Source organism: Micromys minutus (assembly GCF_963924665.1).
Source record: "Micromys minutus genome assembly, chromosome: X".
In the NCBI taxonomy this organism is placed as follows: domain Eukaryota; kingdom Metazoa; phylum Chordata; class Mammalia; order Rodentia; family Muridae; genus Micromys; species Micromys minutus.
In genome coordinates this window covers 25,664,593-25,690,640 of record NC_137970.1, presented here as the reverse complement: position 1 = coordinate 25,690,640, position 26,048 = coordinate 25,664,593, and the positions used below count along the sequence as shown (strand labels likewise).

The 26,048-nt window shown below is 39.6% G+C and overlaps 1 protein-coding gene across 3 annotated transcripts in view; it reads right to left on the bottom strand.

Moving 5' to 3' along the window:
• The window catches only part of MOSPD2 (motile sperm domain containing 2), a 39,611-nt gene that overhangs the window by 1,104 nt on the left and 12,459 nt on the right, over positions 1 to 26,048 (bottom strand). The window contains exons 3-15 of one of the 3 annotated variants that reach the window (XM_080911066.1): positions 24,831 to 24,986; positions 22,774 to 22,860; positions 20,843 to 20,997; positions 17,950 to 18,010; positions 15,954 to 15,992; positions 13,022 to 13,146; positions 9,485 to 9,661; positions 8,622 to 8,734; positions 6,332 to 6,428; positions 5,538 to 5,634; positions 4,993 to 5,122; positions 2,185 to 2,287; positions 678 to 1,297 (exon numbers count right to left, since the gene is read on the bottom strand). In XM_080911066.1, the coding sequence (XP_080767192.1) occupies positions 1,160 to 1,297; positions 2,185 to 2,287; positions 4,993 to 5,122; positions 5,538 to 5,634; positions 6,332 to 6,428; positions 8,622 to 8,734; positions 9,485 to 9,661; positions 13,022 to 13,146; positions 15,954 to 15,992; positions 17,950 to 18,010; positions 20,843 to 20,997; positions 22,774 to 22,860; positions 24,831 to 24,986 (1,478 nt within the window). In that variant the 3' untranslated portion in view covers positions 678 to 1,159. Of the gene's footprint in view, positions 1 to 677; positions 1,298 to 2,184; positions 2,288 to 4,992; positions 5,123 to 5,537; positions 5,635 to 6,331; positions 6,429 to 8,621; positions 8,735 to 9,484; positions 9,662 to 13,021; positions 13,147 to 15,953; positions 15,993 to 17,949; positions 18,011 to 20,842; positions 20,998 to 22,773; positions 22,861 to 24,830; positions 24,987 to 26,048 lie in introns of those variants that run through there. The other 2 variants (XM_080911068.1, XM_080911067.1) reach the window with 2 other exon arrangements.

The following is a 26,048-nucleotide window of genomic DNA, read 5'->3' as shown; positions in this document are numbered from 1 at the left end:
CTAAGTATACCAAAGGCAGAATATTGAGTGGGCCAGAGAAGCCATTGGGAGTGATAGTCCCCGTCCTCTAAGCCTCTCTGCTTTGCTTTTGTATTTGCACACATGGATACTTCTCAAAGCTTCCTTCTCACCAGCAATTTTAACAAGGACCAAATGGAACCCAAGGTTACTTACAGTAGCGGACATCTAAAACAACTAAAACAACTAATGTTACACAATGCCTTTCATTTAAAATGAGCATAAAAGTGGCATAATTTGTGGTCCACAGAGGAGACTCCTTTGCCCTGGAATGAAGATGAAGATGGAACAATGGAACAGTAGGCCCTTATCATAAACCAGGCAAAAGGTTCAGTGTCCAAACAGAGGGACCAGCATGAAACTGCATAGAATTGACTAGAAGAGAGGTGGGGGACTCTTTTGGAGACTTTCCTTCTGAGCACTGATAAAGAGAAATCAAAGAAAGTCCAACCACATGTAGCTTTCCATATTGTATCGAAGACAGAGTTTTCATTAAATAACCCAGATTACTAAGAGGCAGGCTGCTCAGTGACACTGAGGAACAAAGGCTAAGGAGGTTTGGCATTAAATAGCTTCACATTCCAAAAGAATCTTGACTAGCATCTGGAAGTAGTTTTCAAAGTTACAAAGTCAGGATTACATAAATTACTCTGCTTAAGTATGCTGCCTTTTTAATATACATATTTTACATACATAGTATAGAAAAACTAGTAAGTCAGCTCGGCTAGTAATTCTGTAATTTTAAAAAAAAAGCAGACTACATTGGTTTTTGGCTACAACAAAGCATGTTACTTATACTTTTCAGCTCAGCTCGTGTATTTACATGATACAACTTTGCTTTGAAAGCATTCAAATCAAAAAGAAAAATAAATTACGTTTTCACTATCAATTTATACAATGCATATACCTTTACTTGGTTTCCTAACTAGCTATCGTGTCTAATCAATGCCTTGTACATTTCTCTAGCCAAACAACTTATTTTCAATGTAGGCAACCCTTCTATGTGCTGCATTATTTCCTTGAAGGAAGCCCAGATATATAGTAGTTCTGGTAGCTGCGTGAAAAAGTTTGGGTGGGGTCTGTACACATTCTCCAGATAATGTCTGAAGGAGTTTGATGGTTTTGACCAGGTACCACTTGTTTAATAGTATAACGAATAAAAGAAAGAAACAACAAAAGCAAGCAAGACCATTGTTAAGGCAAGCAGTAGCTGTTGGAACCAGATAGAGCGCTGCAGTTGGTCTTCGAGTTTCCTATTGCTTTCTAGTAAACGATTGAGCTGAATGGGGAAAAAAAAAGGATGAGAGATTGATATCAATAAAACAACCATGAGACTGCCAAATCGGAATATCAGAACTCTAAACACTGAAGGGATGGGGCCCATCTACTCTGAAAGTTTGGGAACTGGAAGCGCAAAAGGGGCAACCGGTGTATTTGGTGGAGACTTAGTCTTTGATGCTCTATTCTAAAAGGTCCGATTTTCTAGTTGAGATGGGAACAGAGAGTATTTCCTGGAAGTCCAGACACCTTTGAGATATCTCATTCCATCACTGAGTTCTATGCATGAAGCCCCTTTCCTTCTTTCACACTGAAATGCATTAGATGGTGATTTTTGATACAAGAGGGTGTCTTTCGTGCTCACCAAAGCACCATGTGCTTTACTATTGGCCCTGCCTCCATAGTGAAACTGCTGTCTTGAAACACTTAGAACCTTCTGAGAGCAACCTGGCACTTTCCATTTCTGATGGTCTCTTCACAAAGAAGAGGGCACTACCAAGCCAGGTATGGGGACTCATACCTGTAATTCTAGTACTAGGAAGGCTGATGCAGGAGGATTACAAGGAGTTCTAGGCCATCATGGATTCAAAGCAAGTCTTAGTCTCAAAAATATCCCCCCCAACAAACCAAACAAACTAAAACAAAGAACACCCCCCCCCAAAAAAGAACAGTACAAAACAAAAACAGAAACCCTAACAAACAAACTCTACACCCCGTAAAGGAGACAAAACCAAAACCAAAAGAGGAAGAAAGAAATGGACAGAGAGCAAAACCCAACCTTTGTGAAGTATCTATGCTAACAGTTTCCATTAGGTTAGTCAAGCACAAATGGCCCTTTGGTGATGATTAGCACGGGCCACTGTTCAGAGAGGAAGAAAGTATACTCACTTGCAGGTACAGATCTTCACTGGTTTTATCTGACATGGCAGAAACGTTGTCCTTTAGCATGAGACTGTTTGGTTTGCTACTTTCAACTGTATGGCATCTTAACCTATGAAATTCAAAGGAAATGTAAGTTCTTCAAAGCTTTATTATATATATATATATATATATATATATATATATATATTTCTAAAAGAAAATTAGGAAATGCAGAGTTAAATACAGGTGGTGAGAAATGAAAAGTTTGATTCCTCTCCCTAGCCTCAACTCAGAAAGTAGCTCAGTCTACATTTATATATTTTCTTGCAGGGTCTTTTTTCTCCATTAAAAATCAAAGCTGGGGCTTTGTGTCTGTTTAAGAACCACTGAGCTTAGCCCTCAGTCCCTTTTAACTACCTTATGTGTATGAAAAGTAAGAGGCTGCACATGCAGCCTACCACCCCAGGGGAGTCAATAGAAAGCCTTTTTCTAGAATGGAGGGATAGTGCTTTACTTGAGCTTTTAGTACCAAACCAGCAGGAACCCTCCCACCTTCTAGGTGGAAATAATGCTTTTCTTCTGATAGCTCTAGAGAAGGCAGCCATTACGAACTGGTAAAACCCAAAGCAAGGAAAGTAAAGCAACCTCTATTTAACAAAACCCCTCATTTTGAGTGTTTCACAAGAACTTTGAGTTAATATCAATAGTTCTTTTTATGTAAGTCATTCTTAATATTTTGACAATTTCTCATGCTTTTCCCTAAAACCAAAACATCTCAGGTCACCATTGGAGTACATAGCAAAGCCCTGTTTCATTAACACAGCAAACTAAACCAAAACAAACCAAGCACGACCAAATGCATTCTTGTTCCTATCATCTGAAATTTTACGTGTGTTATTATTTAATAAAAAGCAGGAGTACCTGAGAGGTCAGAGTCTGACCTGCATAATCTTTTCCAGAGATACTAGAAATATTTTGTTAACTTTTTTCTTCTTTGAAACATAGTTTTCTTATGCCTCCTTAGTCTTAGCTGTTGCATCCTCTCAGTACTGCGCCTTGTGGTTATAGGTCTCTATTGTGTGGTTATAGGTCTCTATTGTGTGGTTATAGGTCTCTATTGTGTGGTTATAGGTCTCTATTGCCAGGGCCCTCATTTTGTTCTTTGTTCGCCAGTGCGGGGAATGGAACCTAAGACCTTGCACATATGTGACAAGCTAGTACTGAGCGATCTGCCTAGCCTATTTCTTTAAACGGTGCCACAATTTCTCACTTTCAAAACCCCAGGGCCGGCTGGACAGAGTGGAGAGTACCTGAAATGCCAAAGCTTAGAAGACTGAGCCACAAGAACTGTCACACGTTTGAGGCTAACCTTGGCAACAGAATGAGACCACGTCTCACAAAACAAACACCCGTCATGCCAAGAAGACCCCCAGTACAAAACAGAAAGAAAACCACTACCCCAAAGAAACTAGAAAAGAACAACAACAAGCCAAGACCCTATAACAAACAGGAGCCAAGACCCCTTCATCAACTTCCCAGTTGCTCTGCAATGTGTAGCACCTCTAGGTTAGCCCAGAGGTCTCCATCTGTCATTCAGCGTGAGCTCTGGCCTCTGTGACTCCAGAAAGTGTTCTTTAAGATCATCAACACCATCACTGATATTCCCATCAGGTGAACAGCCCAGTACTTTCTTTTTTTGAATGCTAGTACTTGGTACCATTGTTCACTTCTACTTGGTGACACACATTCTCCCCTGAGCTTTAATGCCCTGACAAGAGCTGTCTTTTGGTAGCATAATGCTCCTCTAGGTTGGGCACTCCTCAGAAAATTCCTCATAATCTAGTGCTCTCCTAGCTGTCTCTTGGCCACCCCACCCAGTTAAGGCAAATGGAGCTCCTTGCTGTTTTTTCCTGTAAGCCAAGTACATTTCTGTTTTCTTGCAGCTCGCTTTGCCCACTATCAGAAAGTTCACTGTGTAGTTACAATCAGTCACAATGTGACTTCCTCTTTCATTTCCTTCAGGTCCTAGTCAATGGCCAGCAGAGAGATTATCCTTAACTACTCTATAAACCAGGGTTTCCTACTTCAGTGCTACTACTTCAGGGGGCTCATAATTTTGGGGAACTGGTATTCCTCAACTGTACTATGGGAGGTTTAGGAGCATTTGCTAAATGCCCACTGCCTCCCATTCCAACTGTTGAGTTGTGAAAAACAAAGATGTCTCTGGATTTAGCAAATGTCCTCGGGTGGAGAGGAGGGAGGGAAAATGATGTCACTCTGAAAAATTGTAATCCCATTTAAAAAGGTATAAAGTAAAGCAAAATAGAAAGAAGTCCTCCCTTGTTTGCTTTACTCTCCCTTGGATACTTGAAGACATTGGTCACAGCTGACATACAGGGGCACACACAAGCATATAACTGTGCACTTCCTGTTAAATAAGATACTGTAGCCATGTTTCTGCAGCAGCTTTGCTAACTGTTATCTACTCTGTCTCTTCACATGGAAACAGAGTGACAGGATTCTTGGACTGGCTCCAGGGCCACTTCAGCACAGGAACGTTCCAATGGATGTCACTAGGATTTACCAGAGGCCCCTTTGCTGTGTTTTCCCTGCCACACAAAAATACTGCCAGTCTACAGACCAAGTGAGCATTCTGACAAGGGGGACTTAAATGTCGGAGATGTGTACCTGCCCCACTGGTCAGTCCTTGAGTATCTCCCCTTCTTTAATCCAGGCACCCCTAGATTATAACAGTTGCAAGGAATGAACAGTGCCTGCCTCCCTTCCCTGTGAAGAAGTTGATGCTGTGGCGAGGCTCTGGGTAGACAGGCTTACCTGTGTTCCATCACTTTGTTTCTTGGAACTTCTTTCCAGAACTGAGTCAGTTCTGCTGGCCCAGTGCCAGATGGCTGCTCCATTTCTGCAGCCATTATCAGAAACCGGTCTTGGGCAGAGACTGTTAAGCCTGCATTTCAAAAGAGCACTTAAACATAGGAACAGGAACTGTCACAGGGGACTGGATATGTGGCTGGAGGTATTATTATTAATTAATAAATATTTTTATTATTTAAAACATTTTAAGTTGAAATATATTTGGACCATTCCCTTCCCCAGGGCCTTCCAAATCCTCTCCCACCCCTGCCCGCCCTACCTTAAGTTCTTTCTCAAAACTCAAACAAACCCCGATACAATAGCATCCCCCAACTAAGAAAACAAAATAAACCACCACCCAGAAAAAAACACCCCCACCACCGCCACCAAACTGTAAACAAATAAAAGCACTCAAAAATTCCTCTCGAGTCCATCGTATGTTGGCCAACTACTTCTGAACATGAGAAAGAGAAAGAGAGAGAAAAGAAATACAAGGAAAGACAACTCACCGCCATGTGGAGAAACAACAATATCAACGGAGGCTCCGGGATCACAGCTGCTGTTGCTCGGCTTGACTCTGTATTTTTCTGGAGCTGTGGTTCTCACCTATTTAGAAACATAGTTACCACATAATCGCACACAGGCAAGGTTAAAGAATGGCTTTAGAAAAAAAAATGAGCAGCTAAAAAACAAAAGGATTACTATTGGTCCTCAACAATAAGATAAAAGTATCCTTAGTTATTTCAAAACCTACTTTTAAGCTTTGCTGTTACATGGCTTCCCCCACCCCATCCCCTTTTTGAGACAGCATCTTTGTAGCTATTTCTGGTCAGAAGCTGGCTACATAGACTAGGGTGGCTTCAAACTCAACCTGGCACACGTGCCTTTGCCTCTCCTGAGCCGGGATTAAAGGCATGCACTATATCACGCCTGGCCCCTAGCTCTCCTCTTGTGTGCATGTAAGCATATACATTCACATGTATGTGCAGACCAGAGGACAACCTTCATTAGATAAAACATCTAATTGACCACAACACTGGAGGATAAAACAACCAAACCCAAGGAGCCTCTTCCCTCACATGTGGTATAACTTAAACTGTAGATTCTACTGGATAATAATGTGTCACCAAATACAAAGTGTAAGAGACTGATCATGATCAGCCCTTCTACTAGAAGGAAGTATATGGGGAAAAATATAGCCGTTCAGTGTTCGGCTACAACTCTCTCCATTAGGAATGCCCCAAATCACTTGCCATTAACACAGCCTCATCATTTATTATGACTTCAAGATTTTATTTCTTACCTTAAAGGCAACAATATTTTTGGTGACATTTGTCAACACTATCAGAGTTTTCTTCTCTCCAGATTCAATGCTTCCAAAGTATAATTCCTCCGCTGGGCTAGGTGAAAAAACAAGACATTTGTAGTACTCAAACTAGATGGTATTGCACTCATCAATCTAAAGAAATGTTTGCCTGATAGTTTATGCTCATTGGTATAAAGAGAATTCCTTATAAAGGATGGTGACCAAAACAGTTACCTAATAGCATTTTGTTTGTTAAACTTACTGATACTATGTATGCTAGGAAGCCCTATGGTTTTCCCTAAGGTCAGAAGGAAAATAGGAAAAAAAAACAGAAGAAAGAGTTATGAAGATGGTGAATTAATCATAATCAACCCAGTCTAAGGTAGATCTGTTTAAACTCCTTGGGAGGCTATAGATTACTATCCAAACACAGAAGGCATTGCTGCTTCACTGTTCCCTAATTAAAAACAGATTAGCCTTGGGCATCCTTTTTACACCAACAGAGAGAAACATAAGCTCATCAAAAGATTATTAGGGATATATTTAAATAACAAAATAATTTCTCACTACAGAATGGCTTTCCTGAGAAGGAAGAAAAAACAAACATGGGAAGAATGCTGGAGTAGTTCCCGAGGGTGCTTAGACTAGAAAAACGATTATGAACTTCCAAGTTTGCTATTATTGGTTATGGGAATATCTACAACCTAAAATGAAAAAAAACCCAACTCTCTGGAAAAATTGTGTAGCATTAGCCAAACTGATCAGATGCCTCAACACAAGGGGAAGGACATCTGGGCTAGTGTTTTTGTTTTAAGTTAAAAAAGTCAGTAGCTTAACTGATTTTTTTTTTCACAAAACCCTGAGTTACACCACACACACACACACACACACACACACACACACACACACACACACACACACACAAACACACACTCACTCTCTCAGCAGGAAGGTTTTGAGACTCTTTAGATAGCCTAGGCTAGGTGAAAGAGCGAGGAGCGAGTCTCTTGCCTCTTAAGACTGCTGGAATTGAAAGCTTACATTGGTGATCCCAGCTGAAGGCATGTTTTATCTGCTATGTTACATAAGAAATGTCATGCACATCAAGGAAATTCATTAATCAGGAGAAGACATGCTTAAGGATGACCTTGGCCACCTTTGGGCAAGATGGTAAAACGTCCACAACTGTTTAGTTCTTTTTGTTGAGCTCAGAGAACAGGAGACACGAAAACGCAACAATGCTATAGATGTCAGAGCACCTCTCAGTAAACAGTAGGAAAATCACAGAGAGCATGGGGAGATGCCACTGGTGGGGTCCTTACTGTATGTGAAGGAGTCTCAGTGACTCTGACTGGGGCACGGGTAACAGAGTCATGTTCACAGTGCAATCCTGGAAGTTGTCCCATTCTAACCTGCCTTTCCCGCTTCTGCCACTGTCAAGCCTTAAGGGTTGCACCTGGGAATCTATGCTTTGGATGGGCCTTCAAGAAGCACGGAACTTTGACTTCCAAAGTAGCAGAAGGGAAAGTGCTAACACTCCAAAGGTGGAAAATGGCAAAGAAACAAAAAACACAGGAGACAAACTTTCTGTTATGCGTCTCTCCGTATTCAGATATATCCACAGATAATGGTGATACATCCCCCTCCAACAGGAATAACCCATATGCAGACAAACCGCTTCTATCAACTGGAGATTTTCAGATTAAATTCTGTAGAAGTCTGGCTGTATTGTTGATGGGTGATATACTCCAGTTACATATGAAAATTTTAAGAAAAGGGGTAACAGGACACCTTAGGTCATCACTGAGTAGTGTTGCTGTACCAACATTGAACATAATAATACAGGAAATAGCTCTGGACTTCTTTTCTTTACTTTCTTAGTGTTAGGAATCAAATTCAGGGCATCACATAATAGAGGAAAGCATTTCAACTCTGAGCTATACCCCCAGCTCCCAATGACTCTTTTGGATTAATAAACTGGAACATAGATAAACATGTCTCCCATTACGATTTGGTTAAAACCCTATTCTTCTAGAGAAAATGGGTGTTTCAGAAGGTCAAATCAACAAACTCATCCCCTTATTTTTATTTTTCCAAGCATCATTAATATCAAAACGTTAGTTAGAAATGGTCACTAAGTCTGCAAAAGAAGGTTCATTGTTGTCTGCACAAATTATATTATACTCTTAATGACAGAGTAGAAGTTATCTTAATCTTCTAGCACTTCAGCCTCAGCTAAGATGATCAAGATATATGACAAGAAGTCAGTCAATACAATCTGTGTTACCTGATGTGCAATAGGGGTCCTTTAAAAACACTCAATGGCTTTTTAAATGTTTTCGTCTTTGAATCAACTTTTTCATTTTCATCTCTTTTGGAAGCAGACTCAGTTGGGTTATTCTACACATAGAAACAAGGTAGAAAAGATGACTGTTTTAGTTCTAGTTAGACAGGCCACAGGGAGAACAAAACCATCTAGATTCAATGCAAATCATAATTTTTAATATATTTGGCATGTCTGAGTGACATGTTTAACGTATACTGACATGACCATGAAGAAATACTTATATGATTCTCTTATAAACAGGAAACATTTGAAAATTTTTGTTTTACATTATAATGTACTTATCAAGCAAGGTCTTGCTAAGTTTTGGGAAGAATGACAATTAACAAGCCCCTCCAAATGAAATTTAGAGGAACTGGATCCTGGTGAAGTTTTAAATTAATCACGTAATCACTTTTATTTTTAATCTTAAATAAATTTTTGACAAACATTCTTTCCAGATGTACTTCACCATGATTTGTACAAAGTACAGCGTCAGCTCTCTCTCCCCCTAGCCCGCCCTCCCTCCCTCCCTCCCTCCCTCTCTCTCTCTCTCTCTCTCTCTCTCTCTCTCTCTCTCTCTCTCTCTCTCTCTCTCTCTCTCTCTCGCTGTAATTCAGTTCCCATCATCCCGTCTTCATCTTTTTTCAAAAAAAATGTGGAGGCAAGGTAAGTGGATTATCTCAAAGACTCATGGCATGTTCCCCCTGGTGCTGGGGATTGAACCTAGGGCATCATGTGTGCTGTGCAAGTGCTGGACCAGTGATCTATGTCTCAAGCTTCAGATGACAGCTTTTGATTTCATTTTACTTTATCCCCAAAATTACCTTTTCAGACAGAGCTGGTTGCTCCTCGTTAGAAATTGTTTCCAAGGTTTCCTTACCATCACCTTCTATATCTTCTTTACTTGAGGTTTCATCCTCACTGGCAATCGGCCCATTTTCACACAGTGGTGTCTGGAAGTCATCATCTACCAGTGGTGGGTAGCTATACTTGAAAGGATCCTACACAAGAGAACTTGCATTATCTGCCTGCTAGTAATGTGGAAAGAAATAATTCTCTAATGGCATACTGAAAATGGGTTACTTTGGCCAAGAAAATAAGTTTAATTATAAAGAAAAAATGAGATTCATTTCAAAATAGAAAAAGGGAAAGAGCAATAAATAAAAACTAAGCCATGTTAAAAAAATGAGTTAGATCTTTAGCTTCCTCCACAAGAAAAAGAAGTTCAGATAGCTAAATGTATTAAATGTAGTATGTGTATCTTGTGTGGTTTTTAAAACATAAAATTATGCATTAAAACAGAAGAGGATGAAATGGATAAATATATAAGTAGGGCAGACTCTTCTACACACAGCACAGAACATAAGCACTGCAATAATATTGACAATTGATTCTTGATGTGGTTCAAGGGTAGAGTATTTCCTTAACAAGTTTGAGAACTAGGGTTCAATTTCCTAGCACCACAAAACAGAACAAAACCCAATCAATTAACTAACCAAGTGAATAGAAACCATAAACCCCAAACAGAATATCTCTATAAAAAACATGGCTCAGTGGCCACTGTGATTGTTGAGCCAGCATGAAGGGTTGAATTTAGATCCCATTGAGAAACAATGTGTGGTTACACTTGCCTTTAATTCTAGACCTGGGAGGTACATACAGGGGGACTCTAGGGGTTCAAATGCCAGCCAGTCTGGCTCACCCCTAAGTTATAGATGTAGTGAGAGACCCTGTCTTAAAAGATAAGGTGGAGGGCAATAAAAGAAGACATCTAATGTTGACCCATAGCCTCCACATGTGCACACATACTTATACAGCACATGAAATCAAGCCAACATAAACACAAGGGATGGAGAGATGCTTTGCTGGTAGAGTGCTTACTGCTTTATCAGAGACCAGAGTTTGAATCCCAGGACCACCATCATGCAGCTCACAGAAAATTGCACTTGTGACTATAGCTACAAGGTATTTTTAATGTGTCCTTTGACCCCCATGCGTACCTGTACACACACACACACACACACACACACACACAATATCTATCTATCTATCTATCTATCTATCTATCTATATATATACCTTAAAAAACAAAACTCATGAGGACAAACTAAACACACAGAGAGGTGAGTATATGGGTCTATGCCTATAATCTGAGTACTTTAGAGGTTGAAGATTTGGAAGTTTGAGGCAAGCCTGGGCTACAAGAGACCCTGCCTCAAAACTGAAACATAAAGGGGAAAGTGCAGCGAGGATTTTGTTTTAATTAAGGTGAAGTACAGTATGAAATGTACAACATTCAGTTTTCCTAGGTTCAACTGAAAAGTGGAGAGTTTCCTGGAGAGAAAGGTGCAGACTTCAAATCCAATTTGTTGCTTCAAGTGTCTTCTGACGAATGAAAGCTAACAGGGACACCGAAAGCTAATGCTGTTAGTCCTTGCTTCTCTTTAAATCCAATTTTGGCAGGCAGGCAAAATATAGCTACAATTATTTACAGAGGGTTCACACTTTAGGAAATGTCACTTTAGCATTCATTTTTACAGCCTTGTAAATAGGACAACAACAGTAAAAACAACAAAACAACGTATTGGAAACGAGGGATCAATCGCCATGTAGCCCAGGCTGGCCCAGACCTTGCAACCCTTGTTCTGCCTCTTCAGTGCTGCGGATCCAGGCGCACGCCATCACGCCTGAGCCCAACACTGAGATTTCCAAACCCGTCCACTTAGTTCTGACATCTGTTTGCAGTAATCAAAATCAGTTCAAAAAAATTCTCAGCGCTGGGCAAGAGCATTTGTCTCCCATGAATCTGGCTCTGGGTTTGATCCATAGAGTGAAAAAATAAAATGAAAGAAAGAAAGAAAGAAAGAAAGAAAGAAAGAAAGGAAGAAAGAAAGAAAGAAAGAAAGAGAAAGAAAGAAAGGAAGGAAGGAAGAGAAAGAAAGGAAGGAAGGAAAGAAAGTCAAACAACCCTTCCAGACTTTGACTGCACATTCTCAAGGATACATTTCAAGTGAAAAAGACCACTGGATAGGAAAGACAGGGAAGAAAGCCAAGCCTACACACCAATATCAAAGTCAGGAACTTAGGGTTCATGACACTGGAGCACTGCAGCTGTACACAAATGAAAGCTTACCACACACTCACTGATTTAGAATGATCTCTAAACTGGGTCGTGAAGGGAAAATGGAGATGTACAATGCTGTACCAATACGATACCTATTTAAAATAGATGAGTAGGAGGAAGGCTTATGTGCACTTGCCCACACATGCAACGCACATCTCTGGAAATTAATATAAGAAATGCACTACCATAGAAGGCAATAGGGTGCTTGAGACAAGAGTAGGAGAAGGAGACATTTTATTAAGAATTATTTCTGGATATACCTTTGGATATTGAATGGACCCCTGTTTAGAATCATATATACTCATTATCTATTAGAAAAAAATCTAGTAAACTTTGAAGCATAAGTGGAAAATATCTACATCACTGCATCTTATTTTAGGGGTATCACTAATCATTCTTTTTTGCATTAAGGTAGAGCCTACATCTATCTCCCTGGGAAGGGGAAATTGAATAGATTTTGTGATAAACTGGGGGCAGCTGGGACTGGGAATAGGAGGGATCGGGTTAGGCAGCTGATGGGAACAGATGCAGAGACCCACAACCCAACATTAGGCAGAGAGAAGGAGAGAGTGCCCAGGTTCGAGGGCTCTACTGGGTCCCTGTCCTCAGAGCTCTGAGAACCCCATGAAATGGGGCAGGCGGTTGTGGAAGCCAGAGGAATCAAAGACACCAACATGGCCCAATGTAAGCAACTAAGCAGGCTTCACTGGTGCTCAGAGAGTGAAGCAGCAGTTGTAGATTCCTGCCTGGGTCTGTGCTAGGGCCTTTGCATACACACACACACACACACACACACACACACTATAATTATATGTGTTATATATGCATGTGTATATGTGCACACGTAATATTTGTTAGCTTGGTATTTTGGGGGAACTCTTAACAGTGGGAGTGACACTTTTGCCTGCTCTTCAGATGCTTTTCTTCCTACTGGGTTGCCTCACTCAGTCTTGATGTGAGGGTTTGCGCCTGGCTTACTGTAGCTTGTGCCATGTTTAGTGGATGTCCCCTAGGAGGTTGCTGTTTTCTGAAGGGAAACGGAGGAGGAGTGAATCTTGGGCGAAAAGAGGTGAGGAGACCTGGGAGGAGTGGAGGGAGGGGAGACTGTGATTGAGATGTATTGTATGAGAGAAGAACACTTAAAACAAAAAAGATGTGCTCTTTTCCTTTTGAGCACATGGTATAGAAGTCTATTATTCAGTGCTCTACTGTAACAAGTTTCAAGGATGGTACTTACTGTCCCACCCATGTGGGGAGGAAGGTATTCCGCACTGACATACTCCTGGATTTCATTCTTACTTGTAAACTTCAACAAACTTACTGCTTCAGGGCCAAGCCAGCTTTTCACAATTTTGAAAGCAGCTGAGGAAAAACAAACAAGTCACTAAACTTTACTGTGTGCACTAACCCAGACCTAAAACCAGTCAGAACTCAGAGCTGTTATGCCTTTCTTCTGAGGCCGGACACTTTACCGTTCTTGAATACTAGCAGGTTTTGTGGGTATGTGTTTCAAATGTGCCACGGAGATCCAGGAAGCCTAAATTTCCGTGATGTTCACTGAGAAGCTTCTCAGGGTTGTGACCCGTGACCACATCTATCAACAACTCTGACTTTTAGACAATGAACTAACCTGCTCTGTGACTCAGGAAGGAATTGCATGATGTTGTGAAGAATCTTTTGCTTTGTGGTTCTTCTGATAAACCCTCAATATAAAATCCCTCCTCAAAGGAAAAGGCAGAAACAGGAGGAAGGGGCCATGCTCATTATGGGAGTGAGCCAGAACCAGCTTCCTTCCTGACTCCAAACTCGGCCTTTTTTCCCAGGCTGCACAGTTTATATAACCACGAGAAAGACTCTACATTAATAAACTGCTACCACACGTAGCTATTGGACAGCTACAATCCTGTCCTGTGTCATGTCATTGGTTTTAGGCTTAATTAAAAAATTATTTCTAATGGGACTTTTTATCCACTTTGAGAAAAATTAAAAAAAAAAAACCTAAAAGCATAATGCTGCAGTAAACACACAAAAGTGGCAGTAGACAAGAAATCATGGGAACTCAAAATAATAGAAACATCAAAGGGTGGTTTAGAAAATCATGGTTTTGGGTTTTTGTTTTTTTTTTGTTTTTTTTTTTTTTCTTTTTTTATTCTGGTTCCCTATGATTTAGGCTTTTGTTCAAGTACTATTTAAACTTTCCTTTTCAATTTAAAACAGCCTGTGACTTGACAGGATTGAAGTCATGTTATTGGAATTAAATGAAGTGTTAAGTCTGATTTTTTTTTCATGCCAGCTTTATTGAAATAATTCGTAACTGTTCCTAGCTGTGGGTTATCATAAAAGCCTTTTGTCATGCCAAAGAGCTCTGCAGTACGCAGTTAAAAAATTGCTATCACCTAAAGAGAGGTCTGGCCTCTGCTCCCAGCTTTTGGGAGGCAGCCCTCATGTTTGGTAGGCGTGTCTCTTTGGGGGAGGGATGCGGGGGGAGCTGGGAGCTTTGGATTAGTGGGAACAACATGACCTTGGATTAGGGCAGGGCTTGGCTATGAGAGAAAACCAACATGTGATTTAAGGTAGGCCATGGAGTACCAGTAGGGACTAGCCACAGGCAAAATCAATCATGCCTACAGAATGGAGCCCCAAGCCAATTTCTGATAATCAAGGCATGCAGGCTTCAGAGCACTTCCTTGGCGGGCAACCCTCCCTGCGTGCTGGTCATGTCGATGCTGAGAATGATCTGTACTTTCTGCTCCTACCTTTAAAAGAGTTTTATCATGAGAGTGTGTTAGGGTATTAGAGTTTGGGTGCATGCTGATTTTTTTTTTTTTACTTTGAACCAACTTTGCATCACTGAGACAATTCCTGATTTGTCATGGCTTGCTTGGTCATCCATGACATTAGAATGGCTGGCCAGAGAGTTCCTGAGATCTGCTTATTCCTTCTCTCAATCCTCATTTCTCAGAGCTAAGGGGGATAAGCATGTGCTGCTGCTAGGACTGGTTTCTTTATATAGACTCATAGGGATTAAATTCAGTTCTCAAGCACTCTTCCACCTGGAATGCTTTTTCTATTTCTTTGGCTATGATTTGTTAGTTTTGTCCTTTTGTAGTGCTGGGGTGGAACTCAGGGCTCTACAGAGGCATACCCCCAGCTACAGTCAGACTACTGGTGTGTCTACAGTTTTCCTCTTATGTGATATTTGGTAGCAGGATTGAATTTACTCATAAACGAGTTACAAGCTCTACTTTGTGGCCTATTTTTAGAACTGTTTACAAAGGGTCAGGGTAAATTCTTTAATTATTTCATAGAATTTGCCAGAAATTTCACCAAAGCCTGAATGTTTCTTTGTGGAATTTAAACTTTTCTTTTTATCTATTTATTTACTTTTGGCTACTACTTCTGGGTCTTGAGTGGGCTTCAGCAGATTAGGTCTTTCCAATAATTTATCAATTTTATCTAGTTACAAAGTTCATTACTATAACTATTTTTTATTTCCATGAGTCAGTAGTGACACATGTTTTTCTTTTTGATCTAACATTTTAATAATGTAAGCATTTCATTTGTTTTCTGTTTATCAGTATTAAAAGACTTGCCAAGAAGAACTTTCAAAGCACCAAATTTCATTTTACAGACTTTCCTGGTTGTTGGCAACAATGGACTTTATGGAACCAGCAATGAAATCAGTGTGAAGAACAAATTGCCTGTCAAATCACTAGGGAAGTTTTTTTTTTTTTTTTTTCAACAGCCATTTCAAAAAGACTCTTAGAAAAATTATGACTGTCAAAAAATGCCCATGTGATTTCCGTGGTTTGGAGTGACTTTCAGATCTCTCCCACTTTGTCCCTCAACACTGGAACCAAGAGAAAATGCACTTTTGTAATTCGCCTTCTGTGTGGGAAAGAGAACAAGGTTTCTTGTAATTGCTTTACCCGAGTGGTGGGATTTACAATCCCTGCTGGGTTTACAAAAGCCAAGTGGAAGAACTCCCAAGCTCTGTGGACAGGATGGCAGTCCTATCTGTTTACAAAGCCACCTTTGAGGACTCTGGCTCCAGCCTTTTAAGAGTCCATAAGGATAGTATGAACAAGTTCCTAAGAAGTGGCAGGCACATAGCTGAATTGGCCAAGTAAGACAAATGAAAGTCAAAAAAACACAAATAATATACTCACCATTCATTATCCAAGGCATATCAAAGATCACAATCTTTGCTGAAAGATGAAAAAAGAAATTCACTTCATGTGACTTAGTCCCTTTACAATAGTCTATCACTTTGACCTGACCTAGACAAACATTACCATGTGAGAAAAATGGAGCTGGCTGGCCAGGGTCTAATTCAGGAGTGGGGCTAGAAATGAACCATTGGCTCACAAGGGGGAGGAGTGTCAGAGACACAGAAAGTGTATCTTTTCTTAATTATTATGAACTCCAGGATGCGAAAAATTGTGAAGTACATAGAACACACAGAACTGAGGATATTAGGTGGCCCTATAAGCAAATTGGAGAAAGAAATCAGAAACCACAAAGGTGCTTCATTGTTCTATTGCAGATGAATCAATATTTCATTCTTCTCCAAGATGAGAATCCCCTAAAATGTTATACAAAAGAAGCACAAAGTAAAATTTACAAAGAGAACATGGTACCAGTAAGAGGTAGCTCAGGCTTAGTATTCCTGCTTTTGGGCAGTGATATAAGTAAGATCTAATAGTTGGAGTTCATGACAGGTTTTGAAGAACAGTAAGTTTAAGACCCCATAAGAGCCAATGTCTGCAAAACCACACCATCTTGACAGAACAGAGACATCATCTGTAGTTCACTGAAATGAGCAGTGGCATATGAATCCGGTATATGAATCCATGAATTAAGGAACAGTTCTGTCAAAATAATCTTCGACATATTTTATAGATCCTTATAGTTACATTTTCCTTGAGGCTCATCATAAACTTAAATATTTCATTCAACAGATGTTTTAAAAGGCTGAAGTATTTTATCAATAGTTACGTTAGGACTATTTCTACATAGCTTATCCTTTAGATCATTCAATAAATATTTAAGTTTTGTTTTGTCCATAAAAGAAACAAGTTAATATCTTGAAGCAGTATTTCTGTAGTGTCCACTAATGGGCACTGCTTAGAAAGATCTAATGAATCAGGGCATGTGCCAGATGTATAAGGAATTATAGAATGTTCAAGTTTCCCAACCTGAATATTGCCACTTTCTTTATCTAAAAACATTCGAAAATAGTCTCAGAAGGGTTTGCAGCATAAGGCTGTATGTGGTGTTGATTCTAGACTTGCGTTATGCTTTTGTTACCCAATAGATCATAACTGGGGTATCTGCCAGGAATTCATGCGGGTAGTTCTGTGAATTTCCATTTTGATATCCTTTTGCCTCTTCTGCCTTTCTGACATTTACCACACTAGAGCTAAATAAAACTGACTGGTAGGTGGGTTGGCCACTAAGTTTCCCAACAGGTAATCTATTCTGTAAACCCCACAAGTGAAAACTGAACTTCTAAGTCTAAGAAAGAGCCCATCGTTTGAACTCCCATTATTAGAGGGAGGGTTAACATTAAAAGCAAACAAAACAGGGCTGAGGATGTTAGTTCAGTGAGAGAACACTTGCCTGGCAAGTGCAGAGGCCCCGTGTGCAATCCCCAGCACCACAAGAAAACAGAACAACACAAAACCCTTTAAATACCAGAGTTAAATGTAGCGCATTCTGGCTCAGTAATTTCTTATTGCCAGTTCTAAAGCAGCAATTAGTAACACACTGTACTTTGTTTGCCTTAAAATGTGCTTTATTAGTACTGCTTAAGTGCCCTGGTATACAGCAGATTCCATATAATAAATATCATTTTACACAAAGATCAGTACAAATGGGCTCATGTTGCAAATAAACATATATAATTGCTCACAGCTGAGCGTTCAGTATTACATGTAGTGTTGGAGTCTAGACCTTCACTTGTAACAACTATAAAGGAAAACTACTTCAGAAAAGTGTCTATTATCTACCAAGGTAAGGATTTACGGATCTACCTAAGAATACATTTAAAAGACTTCATCAGAAAACTGTTTCCGGTATGAGAGTCTATAATATAAAACTACCTTTTCTGGACACCACCTACAGTTTCAATATATTATATTTAAAAAGGAGTAAGTTACTTACAGAGGTATTTGGGGTAATACACCTTAAAGCAGTTGATGATAAATCGTACAAAGTCCATGTCCTAAAATAAATATTGAAATTTTAAGACTATCCATATCAGACAAAATTAAATTTTAGGTTTTGAACAGTGATAAGTTGTTAAATGCAAACGAGACAACCATTTTTCTTAAGTGATAAGCTAGTATCTATAGCCCTAAGGATTACAGTTTTAGGTTATTAAGCTAAGAATTAGCCCTAACATTGAATTGAAGAAGTCATATACTTATGGGTATTTTAAAACTTATTTGTATTACTTCAAATTGTTATATGTTTCAGGTTACAAAAGCCATGGGGCATACAGTGGATATAAAAGCAAACCCCACAGAGAGACTCTAAAAGTTCTATTGAACAACTAAAGAAGTATTGAAAAGGATATACAGTTTATAACATAACTAACTCAAATAATATATATGCACATATGTGGCTATACATTATGGTATAGTATTTACTTTGTAAATCTAATTTTTATCTTATAAAATTTTCAATAAAACACGCTATTATTATATTTCTACAAGGATCCCACTGATCTGCCAATTTGCTTTTTATTTAATATGCCCTGTATTAGTTTGTTGTTGGTTTCTTAGTTTATAATCAAGAGCTGTTTCTTTTGTTCCAAGCTTTAGGAGACTGTATTAAACAGCTGCCTGGTTAGTTCTCTGGCTTCATACACAACAACAGGAAGTGAGGCCATTAGGGATATTAGTCATGTTCCATTCCCCATATTATGCCATACTGGCAGCCTGTTCCACTCATCCTGCTCAGCCACCTTATAAAGACTTCTAGTTTGTAGTGCTAAGCAGACAAGCTGCAATCCAGCACAGCTATTGAAAGGCTGGTAATTCTAGACAGGTGAGGCTAGAAAGGCTTTCCTAGCATGTAAGCAGCAGTGCCTTCAATTGCAGGAAACTGACAGTAAGCATTCTCAACTATAATTATGGGAGAAGCCCTAGTATACAGTAATAGCTTCATAAATAGTCTTCATATGCAGTGGACATAGTTTCAAAAATCTATAGTTAAGTAAGAGTCAGATAAAAGGACAAAAACTAGCTGTATCAAATTTTGGTTACCTAATTTAAAATCTGTTGATTACTCTCAGAAAGTATTAGCTTTTATCCAGTAGTTATTACCACTCAGTCAGTTGGCTGTCCTTGCTCATAAAAGCTAATCGTGGGGGATTTGATGTCAGTGGTGTGTGTCCACATTGGGTATTACACAGCATACTTCTATGAAATAGACTGCTGTACAATGTATGGGTGCTTTTCTGAATGATACCTGTATTATTCAGTGTCCATCCTCTGATGACAAATGCTGGGTTTTTTTCTTTCTAGTTTAACTGCTGAGAATAGATACATTTTCTTAAGGAATTAATTATTTAATGTCCAGCTATTTGTATAACATTAAATGATTCCATTCTTTCTGCTAGAAAGCCAAAAAGTTACAGTCAACATGGTAGTCTAATTCTTACTAAAGCATTTTATGTTTCTTATATCCATTATTATAAACCGACTTTGTGATAGTAAACAAAATTATCCAATAAAGACTCAGGTGCTTTATAACACTAACAATGAATGAAAGCTCCAATCGTACAAACAGACTTTCTTTAAAATTAGAAAGGACAACATGCAAGTCTCTTGAAAAAAATTTATCATATAGCTCGTCAACCCCCCCATATTAGGGAACAGGAAACATTAGCATACATTATTCATGGCTGCAAGGTAATAAATAGGTGACTGCGGCACTTAAAGGACAATAGGACCATAATCTAACTTTAATGAATATAAACCTATTTAAGTTATTTGAGTTTAATTTAGGATACAAAATGTTTTACTTTATAATTCAAGATCCACTCGATGGAAAGTACATTTAAAAAGTGCAAGATATTAGATTCTTAATGTGAGAAAACATGCTGCCATCTCCGTCTCCTGAAGCTGTGTGACCTAGTTTTGTTGATTAAATCCAAGACATCACCATTTTGGGTTACACAGCAATATGCTATAGTAAAGCTGTTCTTTTCCTCTTAAAAAGGTATTCTCGGATATTATTGCAAGTTCTTCACAAATACCAACATATGTGGCTACCAATTAGGTATAATATAATTTACTATTTTGTCCTGTTGGACATTTAGACTCTTTTGGATCTTCCATTATTTTTTGAGACAGTCTCACTATGCTAGCTGGGCTATCCTTGGACTCCTAAGTTCAAATTATCTTTAGACCTCAGCTCCATGAGGTGCTGGGGTTATCCGTGTATATGCAATAAGTGTTGCTAGTGCAACTCTTAATTTAACCATGTTTTCAAACTGCCAAAAGTCACCTGAAGAAAAATCGTTCCTGAAGCTTACCAAATAAAATAAGCAAGTTTATAAAAATCCAAAAAGAATGCACAAGTGCCCAAGAAAAGCGTGGAGAGTGGTACAGAGTAAACTCACATGAACATCTTGCAACTTCCAAACAAGGTAAAAATGCAAGGTCACAGAGGTCATGCATCTCTTTATTCAGTATTTAGTGAGCACGTACTCGGTGCCACGCATGGAGGTCGGTGTGTGGGGACATGAACATGGTTTAAAAAAAAGCTCAGCATCCATCATAATGACTTGTTCCGTACCATCCTTCACATCTTACCTGTGCACCTCGCCATCTTACACAGCAGACAGGGAACACTGCCAAATCCAGAAGCAAATGTATTGCTCTGCAAACCCTTTTCCATGTCTGACTTCACACACAACACAAGGGGGGAATGAATCCTTCTGCATTCTGCTAGCTTCATTTTACAATGATATATGGTTGGCAAAAAGACAACAAGGATGGAGGGAACCGGGACAAACAATGACTCAGAATTAATGCAGAATGCTTACTATGCTATTGAGTCCAGTTTCAGACATGTCAAACATCACTGTGATAGGCTTCCCGTTTTCTCTCTTGGCATATCTTTCCAACCAGAATGCTATGAGCTTCTTCTTGTCCATTATGGTTTTCTGGTCTTTGATGTGATACTTCACTCTAATCCAGACTTTAAGCAGAAAAACAGATAAAAAAACAAGCATACAATTGATGACATTTTCATATATATATATATATATATCTTTCCTCTGACATAGTCCTTCAGTTATCATTCATCTTGTTTTGAATAAAAACATCTCTCCCCTCTTGAAAATGAGAAATGGTTGCCCTTGGTACTTTTAAATTAAAGAGTAGAAGAGAGGCAAACTATTTGTCTCTCCTTTCGGAAATACACAGACGTCCCATTTAAGTGATCTGAAAAGAGGACTGCAGGTGAACAAACACGGGATAGCAGAGAAGTGCTCTTCACTGTGCTCAAGAGGAAAACCAATGCTTTGATAAATTGCTAGAGAGATAGAGACAGGCAGGCAGCAGGCCCTGGAGAGTGTGGTGCAGGGGAGTGGACCGTGCAAATGCTTCCAATAAGTGGCAGCTAAGAATTTTTGGGATGCATGGCAAGAAGAGAAGTAGAAAAGAGACAGGGAATAGCTTAAGAACTCCGATGTCCTCCCTTGTGTTTGCTTCTCTCATTTCAAAACCTAGCTTGGCTAGGGCCATAGAGGTTAGAGCAGGAGAGGTCAGGGAGCAAACTTCTCTGGTCAGAACTAGGGAGGAGCTGACAACTAGGGGACAGAGTAGGAAGGACTGAACTGTTGCAGAAGAGGCTGCTGCAGGTAGAGGGGGCCAAAATGAGGCTGAATAGCAGGGAGAGCCTACACTTGGGTTATGACAACTAGGGGACAGAGTAGGAAGGACTGAACTGTTGCAGAAGAGGCTGCTGCAGGTAGAGGGGGCCAAAATGAGGCTGAATAGCAGGGAGAGCCTACACTTGGGTTAGAGCTGAGCAATAGAGAAGGAGGCCCACGACCAGAAGGACACGGGTGTGAGTTGTAGATCATGTTGAAGGCAGATCAGTCAAGAGATCCCAGCTGGGCTTGCCGCTAGCTTGGGAATTGCATAGGATCTGCCCTGTGAATTAGGAAGTTGGCAAGACCGATGTGCTTGAGACCATGCCAAGGGACATTATCAGCTAGAACAGGCTTTGGAAAACATGCCTCAGGAGCAAACTGCAGAAGAGGTATGAGAAAAAGAGACTAAGAAAGGAGAGACAGAGAAATGAGAAGACAGTGCAGCTTGCTGTCAAAATACAGTGCCATTTATAAGCTAAGGATAGGGCAACCAAACTGCACATAAACTCTCCAAATCTCTACGAACTCAACCGAGATTTTGGCAAGTGGAAGAGGGGATAAGAAAGGCATCTGAATCACAGACAACTGCTACTCTTACTACACATATTTCAGAAAAAAGCCAAGAGACTTAAAAGTATGTTTTGGATATTTAGCAATGGTCAAAGGATTCTCCATAAAAATAAATACTAGATGGAGCATTAGCAACAAGAGATAAAGGCTCATGAGATGACTATGACTGTTACTACTGCTCCAGGGCCATGCCTGACTACCTGCCGACTACCATACCATGGTTATGGACACTAACCCTCTGAAACTGTAAGCCTCAAATAAACTCATCTATGTTTTCTTGGTCATGGTGTCTTATCATAGAAATAAACAAGAAACTAAAGCACAGGCAGCACTTGTGTTTACTGCTTAGTTTATAATAATGCAAACTATGCCTTGATAGTATTTGACAGGGTTAAAGATGACCATTTATCTCCAGTGCAGGGAATTTGTTCTGTCTGCATATGGAAAACTCCTGAGATTATTAATTGAGACACAGGTGTATATTTCAAAGTCTTGAAAAATCTAGAGTATGAATTACATATACTTACATAATTTGTTACCTTCTTTGTCATAACCGTGGAGATAAATACCACCAAGTTCTAATAACCATCTTGGAATAGAGGATTCACTAAGGTCTAGAAAGTGATAAACTTTGATCAGTAATAGTAGCATTCCATGGATCTAAAAAGACAACTCACACAGTAAAGGTAGTTCTTCTAGTTCAAACTTCAACAAGATACAATTTACTTAAATCTTGAATAAAATGTAACTTATGCCTGGTCTGGACTCAGTAGGAGAAGATGCACCTGAATCCTCAAGAAACTTGAAGCCTCTTGAGGGCGGAGGCCTGGTGGTTGGTGTCCTCTTAGGGACAGGGAGGAAGAGGAATGGAATGAGGAACTGTGGGAGGGGTGACCAGGAGGAGGGGAGGGGCAAAGGCTAGATTGTAAATTTAAAAAAAAAAAAAAAAAAAAAAAAAAACTAGAATGAGTTGCTGACTCTACAAAAGGCTACTTCCTGCTGAGAAAACAATGGACAAAAGATTTACAGAGAAAACAAGTAACAAAAGATTTACAGATGATGGAAGGAGCTGAAAAGACTTTTCTTAGTTTTGTGGCTGCCTCTAGATTCTGGGTAGGTTTCAAACATGTTAATATGAAGAAACTATTCAATTTAATCCTGTGCACTGTCTGGGTATAGGCCAGTAGTAGGGTATAGGTTAGCACACACAAGGTCCTGGATTCTATCCCTGCCCACCCCCCCAAAAAAACAAACAAAAGTCATATGAAAAAATATTCACACAATCACAGAATTTGAGGGGGGGGAAAGCACTGTTTTATTTATCATGATGCCATTTTTCTGTCTCTTCTTCCTCTCTAGTCCCCTGTATACACACGTTGTTCTCTGTCTCTGTCTCTCTGTCTCTCTGTCTCTCTGTCTCTCTGTCTCTCTGTCTCTCTCTCTCTCTCTCTCTCTCTCTCTGTGTGTGTGTGTGTGTGTGTGTGTGTGTATACAGACTGGGAATTGACGTTGGATTTCTTCTCTAACTCTCCCCTTACTTTTGGGATGGAGACTCTCACTAAATTTCTATCTGGTTGAACTCATTTGATTGTACTATTATCCTAGCTGACAGCAAAGCCCCCTGGGACCCTCCTGTCTCCACTACCCACCCACTAGCCCAGCACCCAATAACAAGTACATGTTGCCATCTGTAGCTTTTGAAGGAAGTGGTTTACCTACTGTTTTCACATTTGCCACTGTTTTACTTTTTAAGATTTTAATTAACAAACTCTAAGAAAAAAATTATATGATTATCTCTCTAGATGCTGAGAAAGCATTTGACAAAATTCAATACCCCTCCATGTTAAAAGTCTGGGAAAGGTCAGGAATTCAAGGCACATATTTAAACATAGTAAAAGCAATATACAGCAAACTAGTAGCTAACATCAAACTAAACAGTGAGAAACTTAAATCCCACTAAAATCAGGGACTAGCCAAGGCTGCCCACTCTCCCCCTAATTGTTCAATATAGTACTTGAAGTACAAGCCAGAACAATGAGACAACAAAAAGAAATCAAAGGGATACAAACTGGAAAGGAAGAAGTCAAAATGTCACTATTTGCAGATAATATAATAGCATACTTAAGTGACCCCAAAAATTCTACCAGAAAACTTTTACAGCTGATAAATACCTTCAGCAAAGTGGCTGGAAATAAAATTAACTCAAGCAAATCAGTAGCCTTTCTCTACTCAAAGATTTTAAATATGCCCTTTCTTTTGGACTTTAGCATAAAGAATGGGGAGAAAATTAGTTCTAGAATTGCTAACTTGGCCCAGTCACTCCAGAGTTCATAATCTTCTATGACAGGTGATGCTTTATAGGACTGGGCAGTTGTGCCTGCTTCCTCTTGTTAACCTTTTAGAGGGAGACAATAGGTAACCTTTTTTACAGAGTTTCTCACATATCTGAAAACTACTGTAAAACTCCCTCTAAGATTTCAAAAACCAATTTTGAAAACAAATTTCAATCTAGTAGTGGCTTTAAAATTTTAGAGAAGGCTACCATGGGTAGCCTTGGGGATAAACTATCATTTGTCAAGCTTACCATTGACAGAGAACTCCTTCCTCCACTGAAAACTCTCATCAAGCATCTTCAATGTTTCGTCCACAACATTATGTCTCCAATGTAAATAACTTTCAACCCAATTATCATCTTGCTGGAGTCTTTCAACATCACGTGGATCGTATTTCTCTGACTTTTCTAGAAGAAACCAGTAAAGAATATCTAAATCAGGTTAATTCCGTGTTCGGGGGTGGGGGTAACTAACATAATGGCATAAAGGAGAAGAAAGAACTTGGAAGAGCAATCGGAGCTTCTCCAAGACGCACATAGGGATGTTTTCAGGTGAAGACATACTGGAAAGAGGTGACTTGATTTCTAAATGAGAGCAGACTAAAGTTATCGAAAAGCACCACATTTGAGAAGATGTCTAACTGTACTGTCCAGGATGTCTTGGAATTCTTGGGGCTCAACTGCTCCTCCTGCCTCAATCTAAGTAGGTGGAACTACAATCATACACTTCTATATCTGGCACATAGCATCAATTAAAAAAAAATCAAACAGAAAACTGTCCATACCTAGAGTGTATTAGCTAGTACTTTGTTTCCATGACCAAGTAAAAAAAGGATTTGTGTGTGTGTGCGTGTGCGTTATAGGATGTTTACTAAATCGTGATCCTTCATCTTCAATCTCCTAAATCCTTAGGATTACACGTGTGCACCAACAAGACCAACTGAGCAAGCATTGATTTTGGCTCACAGTTTCAGAGGTATTAGTCTGTGCCAACTGACTCTATCCTTCCTCCTTTTATGAGGTTGTATGCCATAGCAGAATGGTAATAGGGAAGAGAACAGTTACATCATGGCAGACAGGAAGCAGAGAGGCAACCATCGAGGGGGTCAGAAAATGGATATCCTATTCAAATTCATGTCCCCTAGGGACCAATTTCTTTCAGCAAGGTCCTGTATCCTAACAGACCATTCAGTTATTCATCAATGGATTTGTCCCCTGAAGAAGTAAGTGCCCTCCTGATCCAGCCATTTCTCAACTCTTATCAGCAGGGGAGCAAGCCTTCAACACACAAGCTTTTTCAGGGACTACTTCACGTCTAAACCATAACGTGCAACATTGTCACATTTTCAGGTTTGGAGGGAACATTGCCAACAGCTTAGTGTAGTAATTATATTCACTTATAATTGTGTGTCATTTTCATCACTAGCTTCTACACCGGATATTCCTTCTTGGATCCTATGCTCACTAGTT